Below are 15,851 nucleotides of genomic sequence, written 5' to 3'. Positions count from 1 at the left end.
CTAACCCTAACCCTAACCCTAACCCTAACCCTAACCCTAACCCTAACCCTAACCCTAACCCTAACCCTAACCCTAACCCTAACCCTAACCCTGGGTGTACTGGGGTGTACTGGGAGGGGTGTGAGGTGTACTGGGAGGGGTATGGGGTGTACTGGGACGGGTGTGAGGTGTACTGGGAGGGATTTGGAGTGTACTGGGAGGGGTATGGGGTGTACTGGGAGGGGTATGGGGTATACTGGGGTATACTGGGAGGGGTATGGAGTGTACTGGGAGTGGTATGGTGTGTACTGGGGGAGTACGGTGTATACTGGGGGGGGTATGGTGTGTACTGGGAGGGGTGTGAGGTGTATTGGGGTATACTGGGAGGGGTGTGGGGTGTACTGGGGTGTACTGGGAGAGGTGTGAAGTGTACTGGGAGGGCTGTGGGGTGTACTGGGGTATACTGGGAATGGGTGTGAGGTGTACTGGGAGGGCAGTGGGGTGTACTGGGGGATGTGGCACGGAGCCACCCAACCAGCCCAGGCTTTGGGCACGGCTCCAGCCCATTGAGCCCGGGGGGGGGGACTGGGACCAGTCGCGGTTTGGCTGGGACTGGCGGCTCCCGGAGGGGTTCGGGGCTAAGCCGAGCTAATCCCACACTGGCCCCGTGCCCGGGGGGGGGGGGCACCTTCCCCCACCCAACCCCCCCAGCCCCCCCGAGCGGTGCCCGCTGCCTTTATAAGGGCCGGGGCCGGTTGTCCCCAAAGTGCCACCACCCCAAAATCCCCGGGGACGATGAAGCTCTGGGCTCTCCTGGTGCTGGTGGGGCTGGCCTGCAGCCTGGCTGCTGGCTGTGAGTAGGGCAGCTCCTTTTTGGGGGGGGGTCCCGGGGGGGGGGGTCCTGGGGGGGTTAAGGTGTCCCCATGGGGCTGGCTGGCTCATTTTTGGGGGGCTCTGTCCCCATCCCGACCCCACAAGAGGGTCGGTGCCAGCCCCTCTCCCTTCCACCCGCAGTGCCGACCGACGTGACGCCTTCCATGGGCACCGGTAAGCTGGGGGGGGGGCGTGGGGGGGTCCTGATGGGGACCTGGGGGGGGTCCTGGGGGACCTGGGGGGGGTCCTGAGTGGGGACCCCACTCCCCACATCCAAACCCTGCTCCCAGGGGGGGCTTCTCCCTTCTCCTGGGGGGGGCTTCTCCCTTTTTTTTTTTGGGGGGGGGGTCGCTCCTGGAAGCCCCCCACATCCCCCCCTGCTTCCCAATCATCAACCACGGTGCCCCCCCCAAAAAAAAAACCTACAAGAAGCAGCAGCTCCAGGCCTGGAGCAGCTTTTTTGGCCAGGGTACAAATTGGGGTGGCGAGGGGGGGGTGGGGGCAGCACCAGAGCCCCCCCGAGACCCCCCCTGTCCCCCCCCCAGATGCCGAGGGCAGGGACCGGGCTTCGGAAGGAGCGCTGGTGGACGCCACCGACCTGCTGGAGCGCCTCGTCAGGTCCCTGGGGGACACCCTGGCGGGGGCGGTGCGCCTGATTTTTGGGGGAAAAAAGGGTGAGAAAGGATTTTTTTTTTGTTGTTTTTTTTGGGGGGGCTGCGGCCGGTTCTCAGCTCTCTGTTTTGCCTCCTCCAGAGGGATAGCGGGGCGAGCGCCGTCCCCGAAGCGGTGGCCTGGCTTTGGGGACGTTTGGGGACGTTTGGGGACACCGGGGTCCTGGCCCAGGGCTCTGTGCGCCCCCGTTGCAGCCCCCCCCGTGCCCAAATCCCAGTGCCACCAGCTCGTCCCCTGCCGAAAAAGGATGGACCTCGCCGAGGCGGAACCCCAATAAAACCATCCCCAAACTGCTCCCTGCCTGGTGCTCGCTGTGGGATCGGGACCTGACCCAGTTGTGCCCTGGCTCGGGGGTCCCGGGGACCTTCCTGCCTCTCCCCCAAAACCACGGTGCTCCCGGAGACCCCCCCCACTGCTTTTTGGCCCTACAAAGACAGACCCCGAGACCCCATCCCATGGGACCTCTCTGCCCCCGAGCTCTCCACCCCCTTGGGTGCTGGGTGCTCTGCTCACCGCCTCCCCCATCCCCCCTCACCCATCTCTACCATGGCGTTTTTGGGGTCCGGAGGGTGCAGCAGGTCACCCCCATCCCACAGCACGGTTATGGGGTGACCCACTGGGATTTTGGGGCTGGGGTCCCACGGGAGCACCCCGTGCCCCCCAGGAGGGGATTTTGGCCACCACCACCCTGCGCTTGCTCAGGGCTGCGGGGTCTCCGGGTGACCCCACTGCCTGTAGGACATTTTGGGGCATCCTGGGCTGGGATTGAGTAGGGCTGGTGGCTTTTGGGGACAGGGGGTGACACAGGGAGGGGGGACAGGGGGGTGCGTGGGGACAGGCCGAGCTCCCCAGCCCTGGCACAAGCTGGCACCCCCTTCGCTCCGAAGCCGGGGGGAGGTGGTGGGGGTGCCCCCTTCCCACCACGCTGACCCCTTCGCCTTCCCCTCCAGGAGCACCCAAATCAGCTCCCGCCGTGCAGGAAGGGATTTGGGATCAGGATGAGACGGAGCTGAGATAAACGGGCTGAGGACGAGTGGGATGGGGCCAGGAGGAGCCGAGTGGGCTGAGCTGGAGATGAGTCGAGCGCTTGTGATGCACGGCACAAATCCATCCCCAGACCGGGCTCCCGTCCCGGCGTTCTGCCCCCAGATTTCGTTTTCCCACCTCTTTCCCTGCTGCTGCCCGAAATCGAGCCCCAGCTGTGCCGCTGAGCCTCACGCGGGGGTCCCGGGGTGCCGAATGTGCGGCTTTGCCACCCCCCCCCCCCTTGCTCTGCCCCAAAAAGCATCGGCATCGGGCCGTGGGGATGCCTGGGGGGGTGTGAGGATGATGATGGCAGCGCCGTGGGATGATGCTGATCCCCCCGGGGTGGGGGAAGAAGCTGGGAGAAGACAAGGAGAGGCCGCCCTGGGGGGGCACGGATCTGCCCCGGAGCGCAGGAGATGTGGGGTGGTGGTGGGGAGGGTCCAGCTTTGTGGGATTGGGGCAAACCGGGGACCCACACTGGTGGACCAGTGCCCAGACCAAAAACCAGTGCCTACTGGTGGCCCAGAGCAAAAACCAGTGCCTGCTGGTGTCCCAGACCAACAAACCAGTGCCTACTGGTGGCCCAGCCCGAGGATCCAGCAGGATTTTGCTTCAGCTCGGAGGACAAACCAAAGCTGGGCGCTCACCATCCCAAAACCTTTTCCGCAGCGGTGCTGCGCTGCCCTGAGAGATGCCAAGCCATGTGTGATTTTCCCCAAAACAGGCTTTTTTCCAGGAAAAAAAACACCACCTCTCCGGGCCAAGCAGGCTGCGGCACACCAACTCTTGCCCCCGCTCGAGGAGCTGCCAGCTCCAGCGGGGCTGACGCTCGCACCGCCACCACCACCTCCCCCTCCCAGCACTTCTGGGCAGTTTTGGGCGAAAAACGAGCAATTTTCACACTTCCACGGGGCAAGGTGTGAGCCGTGCCACCACGCAGGAGCTCTCCCGTGGCAAAACCCGGCGCCGAGGAAGGCGCAGGGGGTGGCTCAATGAATGCAGCGACGAGCGCAGCAGCAGCAGCTCCCACCTCCGAGCTCGCCGCCGCAGGTGAGAGAAATCTCATTTTGAAAAACATCTCTTTTTTTTTTATATTTTATTTTTTTTCCACGGGAGGAGGCTGCTGGGAGCTGCCGCAGAGTGGGCTGTCCTCTGGGAGCCGGCACGAGCTCTTCCTGACAGCTCCTCGCCGCGTAATTGTTCCCCGAGGTGGGTTTTGGTGTTATTAACCACGGATTTCGCTCGGGATGGAGAGGAGCTGCAATTAGACGGCGGCTGACAGAGCCCTCGTGGTTTTGTGCCGGGCGCTGTAATCCGGCGTGAAAGGCTGGCCCCCGGTTGCAACGTGCACAAAGGAACGGGCCTGCACCGGGCATGGCATTGTCCCCAAAACCTGGGGATTTGCCCCAAAAAGGGAGCCGTTTTATGCGCGCAACCCCTGAGCCCGGAGCTCATTGAGGGACCCTCGGTGCCCTGGGGAGCTCGAGGTGATGGGGTTGGGACATTGAGTTGGTGGCACCCGGTGTCCCCAAATGTCCCCAGTGCGCAAACTGGGGGACACTGGGAGTTACTGGAGCCGGGGACCACCCTGCAGCCACCACGAGAGGGTGCAGGAGCTGCGTCGCCTCGCCTGGAGCCTGAATTCACCCCCAGCCCCCCCGGCACAGGGCTCTGAGGCTCCCGGGCACCCTTTTCCTGGCCCTGGAGCAGCGATGGGGACGGCTCGGGGGGGGTCTTTGCCCCCATCCCATCTCAGAGCATCAAGGACGAGGCCCAGGACCTCTCCCCAGGAGCTGCAATTTCCAAGCCGGGGTTGATTTGGGGAGCCATGGAGCAGCAGCCCTTGGAGGACCCATTTCTAATTAGCTCATCTGCTAATGAACGGATTTGCTTGTAAACTCTCAGACCCTCAACGAGCCGTCCTCTCCCAGCGGGGATGCTCCGCGACCACCCCCAGCCAACGTCTTTCCCCCCCCCCCCCCTTTTTTTTTGCCCTCCAGCAGCCCGGAAAATCGCCCTTGGCCGGCTCCAGGTGCCCACAGAGGGGCTCGGGCTCCTTTTCCCTGGGGCTGCTTCCCCCCGAGCCGCACAGGACCGGGCGATCTTCACGCCTGGCCGCTGACTGGGTCGGGGCCAGCTGGACCGGGGGGGGGTCTGTGGTTGTTCCCGGGGGCCGCTGGGGGAGGCAGCTGGGCCAGGAGGCTGCCAAGCGGGCAGAGAGCGCCGAGCCCTGCCCGCAGCGCAACATCTGGGGCCCGCCGTGGCCGGCCAGGCAGCAGCGACGCCGCCTGTGCCAAAACAGCCTCCTCTTCCTCCTCTTCCTCTTCTTCCTCCTCTTCTTCCTCCTCTTCCTCCTCTTCTCCAGGTCCAGCCAGGGCAGGAGCCTCCAGCCCCTGGGGATGCGGGGATAAATCCCAGCTCCCCACTGGGATAAATCCGGTGCCAAGAGGCAGGAGCGCCACGCAGGGCCCCTGCTGATGCCAGGCTGGCTCCTTTCACCCCCCCCCGCGATGGTTTTGGGGGCGCAGAAGTGCCTCGGACAGCGTGGAGAAGCCCCGGGGGCTGTCACCAGCTCGCCCCCAGGGCTGCGTCCCCACGCACAAGGCGCCGCCGACCCCAAATTTCAAGGCACCGCCGCCTTGTGCTGGCCCAACCTGGGGACCCCTGCGCCCTGCAGCACCCCGGATTTGGGGTGGGGATGGGGAGCATCCCGCTGCGGGACGAGGAGCCCCGCGGGGCTGGCAGGCTGCTGAGATTTCTTACCAGCAGATGTCAGCTCCCGCCCGGGGATGCGCGTCCGGCTCCGGCTGCAGCTCGGCACACTCATGCCGGGGGGCCGTGGATGTCCTGGGGGGCTGTGGCTGTCCTGGGGGGGGCATGGCAGTCCTGTGGGGCCGTGGCTGTCCCATGAGCCAAGACGTGATGTGGATTCTCCTCACCTCTTCCCCCTCCCCTGCCCTTTCCATTTTGTGCCCAGGACCCCCCAGCTCCCCCCAGCTGCACCCCCCTTGGGTGATGCTCCCCAGGGACGCGGAGGTGACGCTGAGCACCCCCCATCCTCACCCCGTGGCCACCTCAGAGGCTCCTCAGGGAGGTTTTTTTTTGATGTCCAGCTCGGGTCGGTTCGGGGTCATGCAAGGCAATGCGCCCTGACCAAAATTACCGCGGGAAGGGGAAGGATTGGGTGCTGTGCTGAGCATCCCAGGGCAATTTTGGGGCAGGAAAAGGAAAAAAAAAAGGGGTGAGGGAGCTGCTGGCTGCAGCCTGGGCTGTGCCCCTGCTCCAGGAGGGCCAAAGCTGCTGGAAAAGGATGGAGCGGGGCTGGATGTGGCCCCCGGCCCCCTCTGCTCCCGCTCACCCCAGCCCCCAGCAGCGGCTCGGGGCTTGGAGGGAGCCTTTTGGGGACCATTTTGTGTGCAGGGTGCTCTGCGGTGCGCCCCTTTTCCATTCCAGAGGGTTCATGCAATGGGGTCCTGAGGTCCTGGGGTGGTGCCGAGCAAAATTGCGCCGGGTTACGGCACGGCGGGGGCACCACTCGCTGCCCCCCGTGTGTGATGCCTGCCCGTCCCCGTGTCCCCAGCTCGGGGGTGTCCCCAAGCCCCCCTCTCCGAGGCTCAGCAGCGCAGGACGCCCGCTCCCTGCCAGCTCTGTGGGGCGTGTGGGATTTCCCAGCTGTGCCATCAGGCGGCCTGCAGGGAGCCAAGAGCGGAGCGAGCCAGCAACCGCGCTGGCCCCGAGCCCCTTGTGCTCCCCGGAGGGGGTAAGGGGAGGGGGGGGGACACGGCAGGGCTGGGTGCTGAGCCCAGCTGTGCCCCCCCAGCCCATCTGGGCGCTCGGCTGCGTGCTGGCTGGGGGGAAACTGAGGCAGGGAACGGGGAGAAAAACTCATCCAGGGGCAACTCCGGAGCCCTGCGCAGCGTCGGGACGGGCTGGGTGCCCACGAGGGTGATGCTGTCCCCATCCCAGTGCCGGGGGGGGGCTGCAGAAAGGGATGAGGGTCCCACCAGCCCCCCAAAAGCACCCCCAGCGTCTGACCCATCCCAAGCACCCCGGAGGGTCCCTTCTCCCCCAGCCAGCAGCCACCGCACGGTGACGACCCCTGCGGCCAGCCCGGGGTGCCGTGGGGCCACCAGGGTGCTCGGGAGCCCCCCCAGGGCCGAGCCAGCGAGGTGTATGGGGGGGGGCACCCCTTTGTCATGCAGAGCGTGTCCCCCTCCCCAGCCACCCCCCAACCTCTCCGCGGTGCCACCATCGCTCAATTTGACAAACACGGGTCAGCGAGCGCCTGGCCGTGCCCGGACCCCCCCTTACCCCCCCCCGCCACAGTCCAGGCGGGCCCCCCAGCCCCTGATTTCTCTTTAATTGCATTCCCCAATGTCATGCAAATCAGGCGGCCCCGGCGCAGCTGCCGGGATTAAATTAGACCCCGTTAATACGCGGTAATTGCGTTTCCGCACGGGCCCAGGAATTCCAGCCCCGGCGGTGCGGGGCGGTGGGCAGCGGGGGCCGGGGAGGCGGTGGTGGTGGCGTTGGGGAGGGGGGGGGCTTTCACAATATTTACTCTGGCAATTACCCTCCCTTCCAGGCCACGGCCCCTCCGCAGCAATCAGATTATGGGGTGGGGAGAGGAGCCGGGTGCCGGGCAGGGGTCCTGGGGGCTGGTCCCAGGCTTGGGCGCACCGGTGGGACGAGGGGAGGGGGCTTTTGTCCTCCTTGGACCCCCCCATCCTGCTCTGAGCTCCTGGGTTGTGGATTTTCCCCGTTATTTGATGCTCAGGATGGGATGGGGCAATGTTAAGGTGGAGCCCCCCCAAACCCAGCCCTAGCCCCTCCTGCAGCAGCAGGACCTGCTCCGGGTCCCCCCAAATCCTCCAGCCCTTTGGGATCGTGGCGTTCCCAAATCGGGGGGTGGGTCGCAGGCAGCCCAGGGGGTGTGGAGAGGGTGGGGGCGATGCGGCCAAGGCCAGGACCTGTCACCTCCTCTCCAGATGTCACAGGGATGGTGAAGTCCCCCCCCCAACAGGAGCTCAGGGGGAAACTGAGGCTGGGGAGGGGGTGGGGGGCACAGGATGGGGACACTCTGTGCCAAGCTGTGACACCAAAGGAGACGTGGGGAGGGCACGGGAGGGATGGGATGAGATGGGGGGGGGGACTTACAGTGGGTTGGGGGGCTGCTGGAGATGGGGACCCCCAGGGGAGGGGATGGGAAGGGTTTTTTGGGGGGGTGAGGATATGTGGATGGAGGAGAGGAGGGATGGGGGACCCCTGGGGGTGAGAGGACACCCAGGAGGTGGGAGGGTTTTGGGTGGGGGGGGGGACACAGCTGGGCACAGGTCGGCTCCAGGGACCGTGAGCCCCCCCCCAGCTTTGCCAGGGGCTGGATTTTCACCCCCTGCCCCTCTCCTCCCCACGCCCAGCAGGCAAAATCCCCGCGGCCCCGTGCAATATAAATGGAAATAATGCCCGGCGCACGGCACAGGGAGGGGGGGGCTTCGCCCTCACCCCCCCACAAACACCGAGGACCCCATCCCAGTGCTCCCAGTGGCTCTCCGGCGACGGGAGCGGGACGAGGGGAACATCTTGCGAGAGAAATCCCTGTTTTTTTTTTTTTTTTTTTTTTTTTTTTTGGGGGGGGGGGTATGGGGAGGGGGCGATCCCCCATCAGCGAACAGATGCCAAGCCCCCCGCACAATGGGATTAGCGTGCGGCACGTGGCCGGCCCTGAAAGGCAGCGGGGCCGCCAGACAATGAAGCTCGAGGGTCACCCAGGCGTTGGGGGGCCACCGAGCACGGGGGGACGTCACCGCGTGTGTCCCCCCCCCCCCACCCCCAAATGGTGCCCGACGCCCCTTTTGTGGGGCCGAACCTGTTGGAGCCATCTGTCAGGGAGGGGACGGCGGCGCGGGGCAGTGGCAACAGGCAGATTTATTGGCCTCAAGCTGTTCCCCCTGCCCAGCCCAGCCCGGCGCTGGGAAGTAAGCCACGAAGCCCCTAATGAATTAATTTAATGAATTAATTAGTATGCCCCCCCCCCCCCCCCACCACCACCTAATCCCAGGCTGCCAAGAGACGTGATGGCGAGCGCCCTCGATTAACGCGGAGGGTCCCCGAGAGGCGATGGGCAACGGTCCCGGCAGCAGGGGGGTGGCTTTTGGGGTGCCACCCCCCGGCCATGGGGTGAGCGAGGAGCCCAGTACCGTAATGGTTTGTACTGGGGAGCAATGGGGGAGAGGGGAGAAGCGGTGCTGGGGGAGGCGCTCACTGCCCCAGTGCCTGCCCGGCGCAGGCGAGGTCCGTGCGGGGCTCCCCAGCTCTCTCCTCTTTAATTAATCCATTTTTGTGTTTTCTTCTTTTTTTTTTTTTTTTTTTTTTTTCGCCCCCCTCTCGCCGTCCGGATCTGGAGGCAGAAGCCCTGGGCCCCTTCCCTCTTGTCTGAGCAGCAGCGAGCTCAGACGGGCCCCTTCTGGCCCTACCAGCAATTAATTACTCCCCCTCGCACTCTCATTACAGCCGGGGGGGGGGGGGGGGGGGGGGAAACGCAGCCCCCAGCGCCCACCCCGAGCACCTGTGTCAGAGCCAATGGCACCCAAAGCCACCCCCAGCTCTGCTCCTCAGCCCAGCACCCGGCCGGGGGGGGGGGTGACACCCAAGGGTGAGCCCCCGGTGGGTGCTGGGGGAGCGTGGGGCAGGGTGCTGGGCAAATTGGGGAGGGCATCCAGGGGTGCTCATCTGGGGGTGCTCGTCCAGGGGGTGCTCATTTGGGGCTGCTAAACTGGGGGTGCCCATCCTGGGGGTGATAATCTGGGGGTGCCCATCCAGGGGTCCTTATCTAGGGGTGTTCACCCAGGGGTGCCCATCCAGGGGTGATAATCTGGGGGTGCCCATCCAGGGGTGCTCTTCTGGGGGTGCTCATCTCAGGGGTGCATTTTTAAGGGTGCCCGTCTGGAGGTGCCCATCTGGAGGTGCCCACCCAGGGGTGCTCAACCAGAGGTGTTCATCTAGGGGTGCTCACCCACAGAAGCCCACCTTGGGGTGCTCTTCCAAGGGACCCCCCCCCCCTGGGGTCACCTACCCTGGGGACCCCATCTGGAGGCACCCATCTGGAGGCACCCATCTGGAGGTGCCCACCCACAGAAGCCCACCCTGGGGTGCTCTTCCAAGGGAGCCCCCCCCCGGGGACGCCCACCCTGGACAACCCACCCTGGGGACCCCCCCCACATCCCCACCCCCAGCTGCTCACCCACAAACACCCACCCAGGGATGCTCAGGGACCCTCCGGGGAGCACCCACCGGGGGGGTGCCGGGGGTTGCCGTCGGGGTCCCGAGGGTGGGGGGGGGGGGTGACAGCGGGAGGAGCCGGGCTCGGTCACCTCCCCAAGAAGGAGGAGCCACCGGGGGGGGGGGAACCACGACCGTGCAGGAGCCGCCGGCAGCGGGGAGAGCTTCAAAACCGCCCGACAGCGGAGCTGTCCCCGCTCCCGGTGCCTCTCCCGGTGTCGCCCACGGTGCCCCCCCCGGTGCCACCGCCCGTCCGCCCCCCCGGGGTCGCCGCCACCATGCGCCCGGGCAAGTGACAGCGGGGACTCGCTGCGGTGCCCAGGTAAGGGCGCACCGGGACCCCCCCCGGGGGACACCCCGAGCATCCCTCCGACCCCTCCGACGGGATTCCGTGCCCCCCCCCCGCCACCCAGCCCTGTGACCCCCCCCCCCTTGACTCTGTGGCCGTCGGGGTGGGATCGGGTCCCCCGCACGCCCCCCAAATCTTTTCCCCCAAGCACGTCGGGGCCGCGCTGTGGATCGGGATGGAGGTGGGGGGGGGGATGGAGGAGATGCCCCAGCCTCCGGCTTTTGTTTCTCGGGTCCTGGGGGGGGGGGACAGAGCCCGAAGGGGGAGGCCGGGGGGGGTCCCAGTGCTTTTTCCCAGCGAATTTTGCCCGGGGCCAGGAGCCCAGCGGGGAGGGAGCCTCCGCAGCTGAGACCGGGGAGCTCCTGGCTCCCCCCAGCCTGGACCCAAAAACTTGCCCCCTTCTCTCCCACAGCCCCACATCCCAGGAACGGGATGAATTTGGTGGCTCCCAGCACCCCCCGGCCCCCTCCCACTTTTCCAGGGGTGTTTGGGTGCTGCAGGGATGCTCTTGAGCAGTTTTAGTCCCCTCCAAAAAATCCATCGCATCCCTTCTTCTCCACACCGGTTTGGCTAATGGTTGGACTGGGACCACCAAGAGTGGGACTGGGCTGGGGAAGCTCCTGGGGCCAGGACTCGGAGGCACCAGTGGTCCCATGGCCATACTGGGGCTGAAGGAGCAGCCGAGGGGTTTTTAACCTCCCTGGCAGCCAGAGCCCAGCGGGTCCACGGAGAGCCGGACCCCATCCCGCTGCGTTCCCAGGCAGGGCACGGTGCAGAGGTCTCGGGTAAATCCTAATTTTCCTGGTCCTCTTGCCTTGCCTGGTCCCTCCTGCCCCCTTCCGTGCTGAATTCCCGTTTTGTGCCTGGATCTTGTGCTCCCAGACCTTTCTTCTGCTTGGAAAGGAAAAGGAATTGATCCTACTTGTTTTGGGATGAGAGCCCGGTGCCCCGTGACACAAAGGGAGAACCAGGAGAGCTCAGGAGAGCCGAGCCGTGGCAAACTGAACATCAAGTTTTTGGCTTTCTCCTGCAATGGGTTCCTGGGGGTTCGTTCATTGTGGGGTGGAGATGTCCAAAAGGAAAGGTGTCCCAGCAAAACGTGCTGGAAAAGCCTCCCACCCGCAGTGGGTTCCTCGTCTTCCTTGGGAAACTGGGAAGTTACTCCACCAGGCAATTCCCTTGTTGTCTACCTTTCCCCCCATAATTTATTATTATTTTCTTAATTATTTATTAAGTCTATAGTCTGGAGAAAAAGCGAGAGCAAAATCCCCGCGAGCTCAGGCTGGAAATCGTTTCCAAAGAGGCAACCTCCTGACACCCCCCCCGTGGGAATACTGCCCTGCGAAGTGCGGGGAAGGGGGGGACCAGCTGGTCCTGCCTCTCGCACAAAGCCCCAAATCTGGCGATTTTTCACCAATAGCACCCGACTGGGAGGGAATTGTGGTGCAGGGGACGAGCGAGGGATGGGTGCTGAGGGCAGGGGTGTAGGGGCAGGTCTCCAAGGGTGAAGGGAAAGCAACCCTTGGGCTCACAGCCCCAGAACCGTGGTCTGGAGGGGGGGTCTGAGTGGACCTACAGCCCTGTCTGGTGCAAAGCTGTGGTCCTCCCAGGGTGCTGGTAGAGGATATTTGGCCCCTGCTCCCTCCCGGCTCAGCCAGCCCCATGAATTCATCCCCAAAATGTTCCTCCACCACCTCGGCTCCCCGGATCTCCGAGCATCCGACCGCCTCCGCTTGCTTTACCCGAGAGTTAATTGGGGCCACACGGTCCTCCCGGGATGCGGTGGCTGGGCAGAGCAATTAACACCCTAATCCAGCCCCCAGCCCCATCACGCATATTAAAAGTGGGATTTTCCACGTGGGGTGGGCTCGGCCAGCACACTTTCAGCAAAGCTGCTTAGAGGCTAAGCTTTATTAAATGAGGCAGGCGCGGTGACAGGATCTGGGGGGGGGATTAACATGAAACCCTGGCTGCTTTGTGCAGCGGGACGGCGCTCGTTAGGGCAGAGGGAAACGAAGGTGAAGGCAAATGTGCCCAGGTTAGGGCAGGAGAAGCCCCAGGGACGGCTCAGCAGAGGGACCTCGACGTGTTCAGGCTTCCTTTTGCAGCCCACAAGGTGGGATCGGGGCTGAAGCCACGAGGATGGGGCTGGACCAGGGGGAAATCAGGCTCCAAGGCGAACTCCTGGGTGGGAACAACCCCAAAGGGAATTCCTGGAAGTCCCCAGGATAAAGCTTCGGTGGCTCCTGGCTCAACGTGTCAGCTACGGGACTGAGAGCCCCATAAAAGTTGTCTGAAACTAAGCCTTTTGGTAGAAAAATCGTAACTGTGGTGCCTTGTGCTGGCTGCCACACGTCACAACGATGGGCACGTAACAAAAATCCCTAGAAATTGCTGTAGGGACAGACAGACAGATTCCACAGGTGCCGCTGGAGGACAGACAGCAGTCGATGTCTCCGGCAGATGATTTTGTGCTGGGTTCCTAAAGCTCCCGCTGGGATTCGTTAACTTCTTGTCCCCTTCTTGCAGAGCTCAGGGATGACGAAGACGTACGCCAAGCCCAAGGAGATGGCGGAGCTCCTGAGCACCCAAGCCTGGATGGGCGAAACGCTGAGCTCCAAAGGCGAGCTGAAGGAGGAGGACGGCAGGCAAGCTCCCTTCGGCTTGGTGCCGGGCTTGAACGAAGAGCACGACAGCATCGAGGAAGAAGAGGAGGAAGAGAACGATGGAGAAAAGCCTAAAAGAAGGGGACCAAAGAAGAAGAAGATGACCAAGGCGAGGTTGGAGAGATTCAGAGCCCGGCGGGTGAAGGCCAACGCCCGCGAGCGCACGCGGATGCACGGCCTGAACGATGCCCTGGACAACCTGAGGAGGGTGATGCCCTGCTACTCCAAGACGCAGAAATTATCCAAGATCGAGACCCTGCGGCTTGCCAGGAATTACATCTGGGCTCTGTCGGAGGTGCTGGAGACGGGGCAGACCCCCGAAGGCAAGAGCTTCGTGGAGATGCTCTGCAAGGGCTTGTCGCAGCCCACCAGCAACCTGGTGGCTGGCTGCCTGCAGCTGGGGCCGCAGACCCTGTTCCTGGAGAAGCATGAAGAGAAATCCCCGGCGTGCGACCCGGCCATTTCCAGCCACTCCTTCAGCTACCAGTCCCCGGGGCTCCCCAGCCCACCCTACGGGTCGATGGAAACCCACCTGCTGCACCTGAAGCCCCCGACCTTCAAGAGCCTGGTGGACGCGTCCTTCGGCGCCCACCCCAATGACTGCACCACTCCCCCCTACGAGGGGCCCCTGACGCCGCCCCTGAGCATCAGCGGGAACTTCTCCCTGAAGCAAGACGGGTCCCCAGACCTGGAGAAATCCTACCCCTTCATGGCCCACTACCCCTCGGTCGGCCTGGCGGGCGCACACGGACACGGAGCGCACTTCCAAAGCGCGGTGCCCCGCTACGAGCTCCCCATAGACATGAGCTACGAGTCCTACCCGCACCACGTGGCCGGGCCCCAGCTCAATGCCATCTTCAACGAGTAGCCAAGCAGGGGCAGACCCAAATTCTGGGGACAGGGAGGCGTTCGGCCGAGCTGGTTTTGGAAGGACGCAGCCGGAGCGAGACCCCTGAGCATCTCCGCAGGACGTCGCTGCGCAAGGCGCCGCTGGCCCTCCTGTCCTCCCCCCAGCCCGTGCCACCTCGCCGAGTTTCCAAGCTGCCCCCAGAACCCTTCCTGAGATCTGAGCCCGGATTGCAGACCCGTGAAATGCCCTCAATGCCTTCTCCAGGCTTGGTGGGAAAGGGGTTTCAGGCACCTCCAGCTGGGGACGGGGCTCTTGTCCACACAGCTCTCCTGCTCCGGGCTCTGGAGCCAAATCCTGCTCATGTTTCAGAGCCTGGGAGCTGAGCTCCACCACCGGCCACAGCCGGGCTGCTGCTCCCCTCTCCCTCTCCCCCAGAGATGCTCCCGGAGGTGGCTTCGCCCTGCACATTTCCAGCACTAGGGACAAACATTTGCTGAGCCCCCAGAGCTCGGCTCGCCCCCTCCTCGGGGTGGAAGCCCCAAACCCCTCCGGCCCCTCAGGTTGCCCAGTTCCCCTCCCAGGGCAGCTCCAGAGGTGGGAATGATGTGGGCCACCCCCAGAAGACCCCCGGGGCTGCTTCCTACCCGAAGGAGACCCGTGCCACCGTATCTGCCCTATTAAGATCTCCGTGATGGTCCCTCCTTGGCTCATCCCCGCTGCCCTGCTCCTCAGCCTCAGCCCTCGGACCCAAAACCAGCAGGCGACGGTCATGGATCGTGGCACCTCGCTGCAGGATGCTTGGCCCTTCAGAGCACAAATATCCCGGACTCGAGAGCTGAAACAGGAGCCACCGGGGCCGCGTCTTCTTCGGGTTTGTAGAGTACCTGCCACGATCCGCGTTCCCAAGACATCCTGCCAAAAGAAGCGTGTCTTAATTCCCTGTTTTATTTATTATTTACTTGGGGTGGGGTGCGTGGGGGGGTGCGTGTCTAATTTATTTCCCTCTGTTTTTTTAATGTGCTGAAGAACCTCCTCATTTTCCGGTTGACTTCCAAGTGCTTAGTTGGAGTTAGCTTTGTGGAGACGTGTGGTTTTTGCAGTGCCGTTGCTCCAGGATTATTTATTAGCCATTATTTATTTAATTTATTTCCCTCCTGCCCCGGCGGTCTGTCTTCTGGTGACTGAACCAAGTACTTTAGCCGAGGGCTTGCATATTTAATGGTGAACTCTGTATTTAACGTTGCCATTTCTCGTCTTTTGGATGGTGCCCAGCAGCTCCCGACTCGTCCCCTGTATTTCTATGAGCAATAACTTTTAAAGGCTATGCAACTATTTTTGTTTTCAAGAAAATGCAGGCAACTATTTTTGAAATCCCCACTGGCCTCGCGAGCCCGGCTGGCCAAACCTCACTCTTTTACCGAGGTGTTTTGTACAGAGTTGGGAATTTGGAGATGATTTGCGCTCCGGAGGTCCCTGCCCAGCCCCTGGATCCCGGGGCTTGTTTCCTTTTGTACTGAGAGCAAATGTTTATCCTTTTGTAAAGAAAGCAGAATTGGGTTTTTAGCTCAAATAAAGTCGTGGTCTTGTTTGAAGCAGCATCACCGCGGGGCTGTCGTCTCCTTGTCTGTGGTCCTCAGCGTGGCGACGCGGGCTGCCTGGCAGGGAAACCAGAAGGTCCCAGAGAGTTTTGATCCCAAACCCCCCATGCTGGGGTCCAGCTGGGATCCCTGACCATGGGGTTTGGCTCCGTGTCCTGCTGGGAGCCGGGAAGGTCCCCAGGGGTGGCAGGAGCTGGGTGGCACCGGGCTCCCCTACGGGGTGGTGGCATTTATCATCCAGCTGCTGCTGCTGGCTCTGCCCCGGGGCTCTTCTCACTGTCCCTGGCACATCGGTCATCTGCAACTGGTTTTCACGGGCTGCACACCACAAACACGCTCACACACATTGGTGTGTGCCCAAACACACGTGTGGACTCGCACACACATGGGGACCTCTCCATGCGCCCCAGCAGCCAGGTGTGCGGCCCGCAGCCGCGCTCACGCACAAATCTCACGTGCGTGGCAACACTTTGCACGCTGGCACGCCATCCTCTTGCTGCATGTGTGCACAGGCAGGAGGTCACCCAAATTTGCACACACACACAGGTGTGCACGCACCA

The 15,851-nt window shown here is 63.5% G+C and overlaps 1 protein-coding gene across 1 annotated transcript; it reads left to right on the top strand.

Moving 5' to 3' along the window:
* Positions 1–12,715: 12,715 nt before the first annotated feature.
* On the top strand, positions 12,716–14,617 carry NEUROD4 (neuronal differentiation 4). The gene has a single exon (XM_038172576.2). It carries the CDS (start codon positions 12,716–12,718, stop codon positions 13,709–13,711), a length of 996 nt encoding a protein of 331 aa, XP_038028504.2. The 3' UTR covers positions 13,712–14,617.
* Positions 14,618–15,851: the final 1,234 nt, after the last annotated feature.

The sequence above is a fragment of the Anas platyrhynchos genome, chromosome 34, assembly GCF_047663525.1.
Source record: "Anas platyrhynchos isolate ZD024472 breed Pekin duck chromosome 34, IASCAAS_PekinDuck_T2T, whole genome shotgun sequence".
Classification (NCBI taxonomy): Eukaryota; Metazoa; Chordata; class Aves; order Anseriformes; family Anatidae; genus Anas; species Anas platyrhynchos.
Note: the sequence above shows the minus strand (reverse complement) of the source record. Positions and strands in the feature narration are given on the sequence as shown.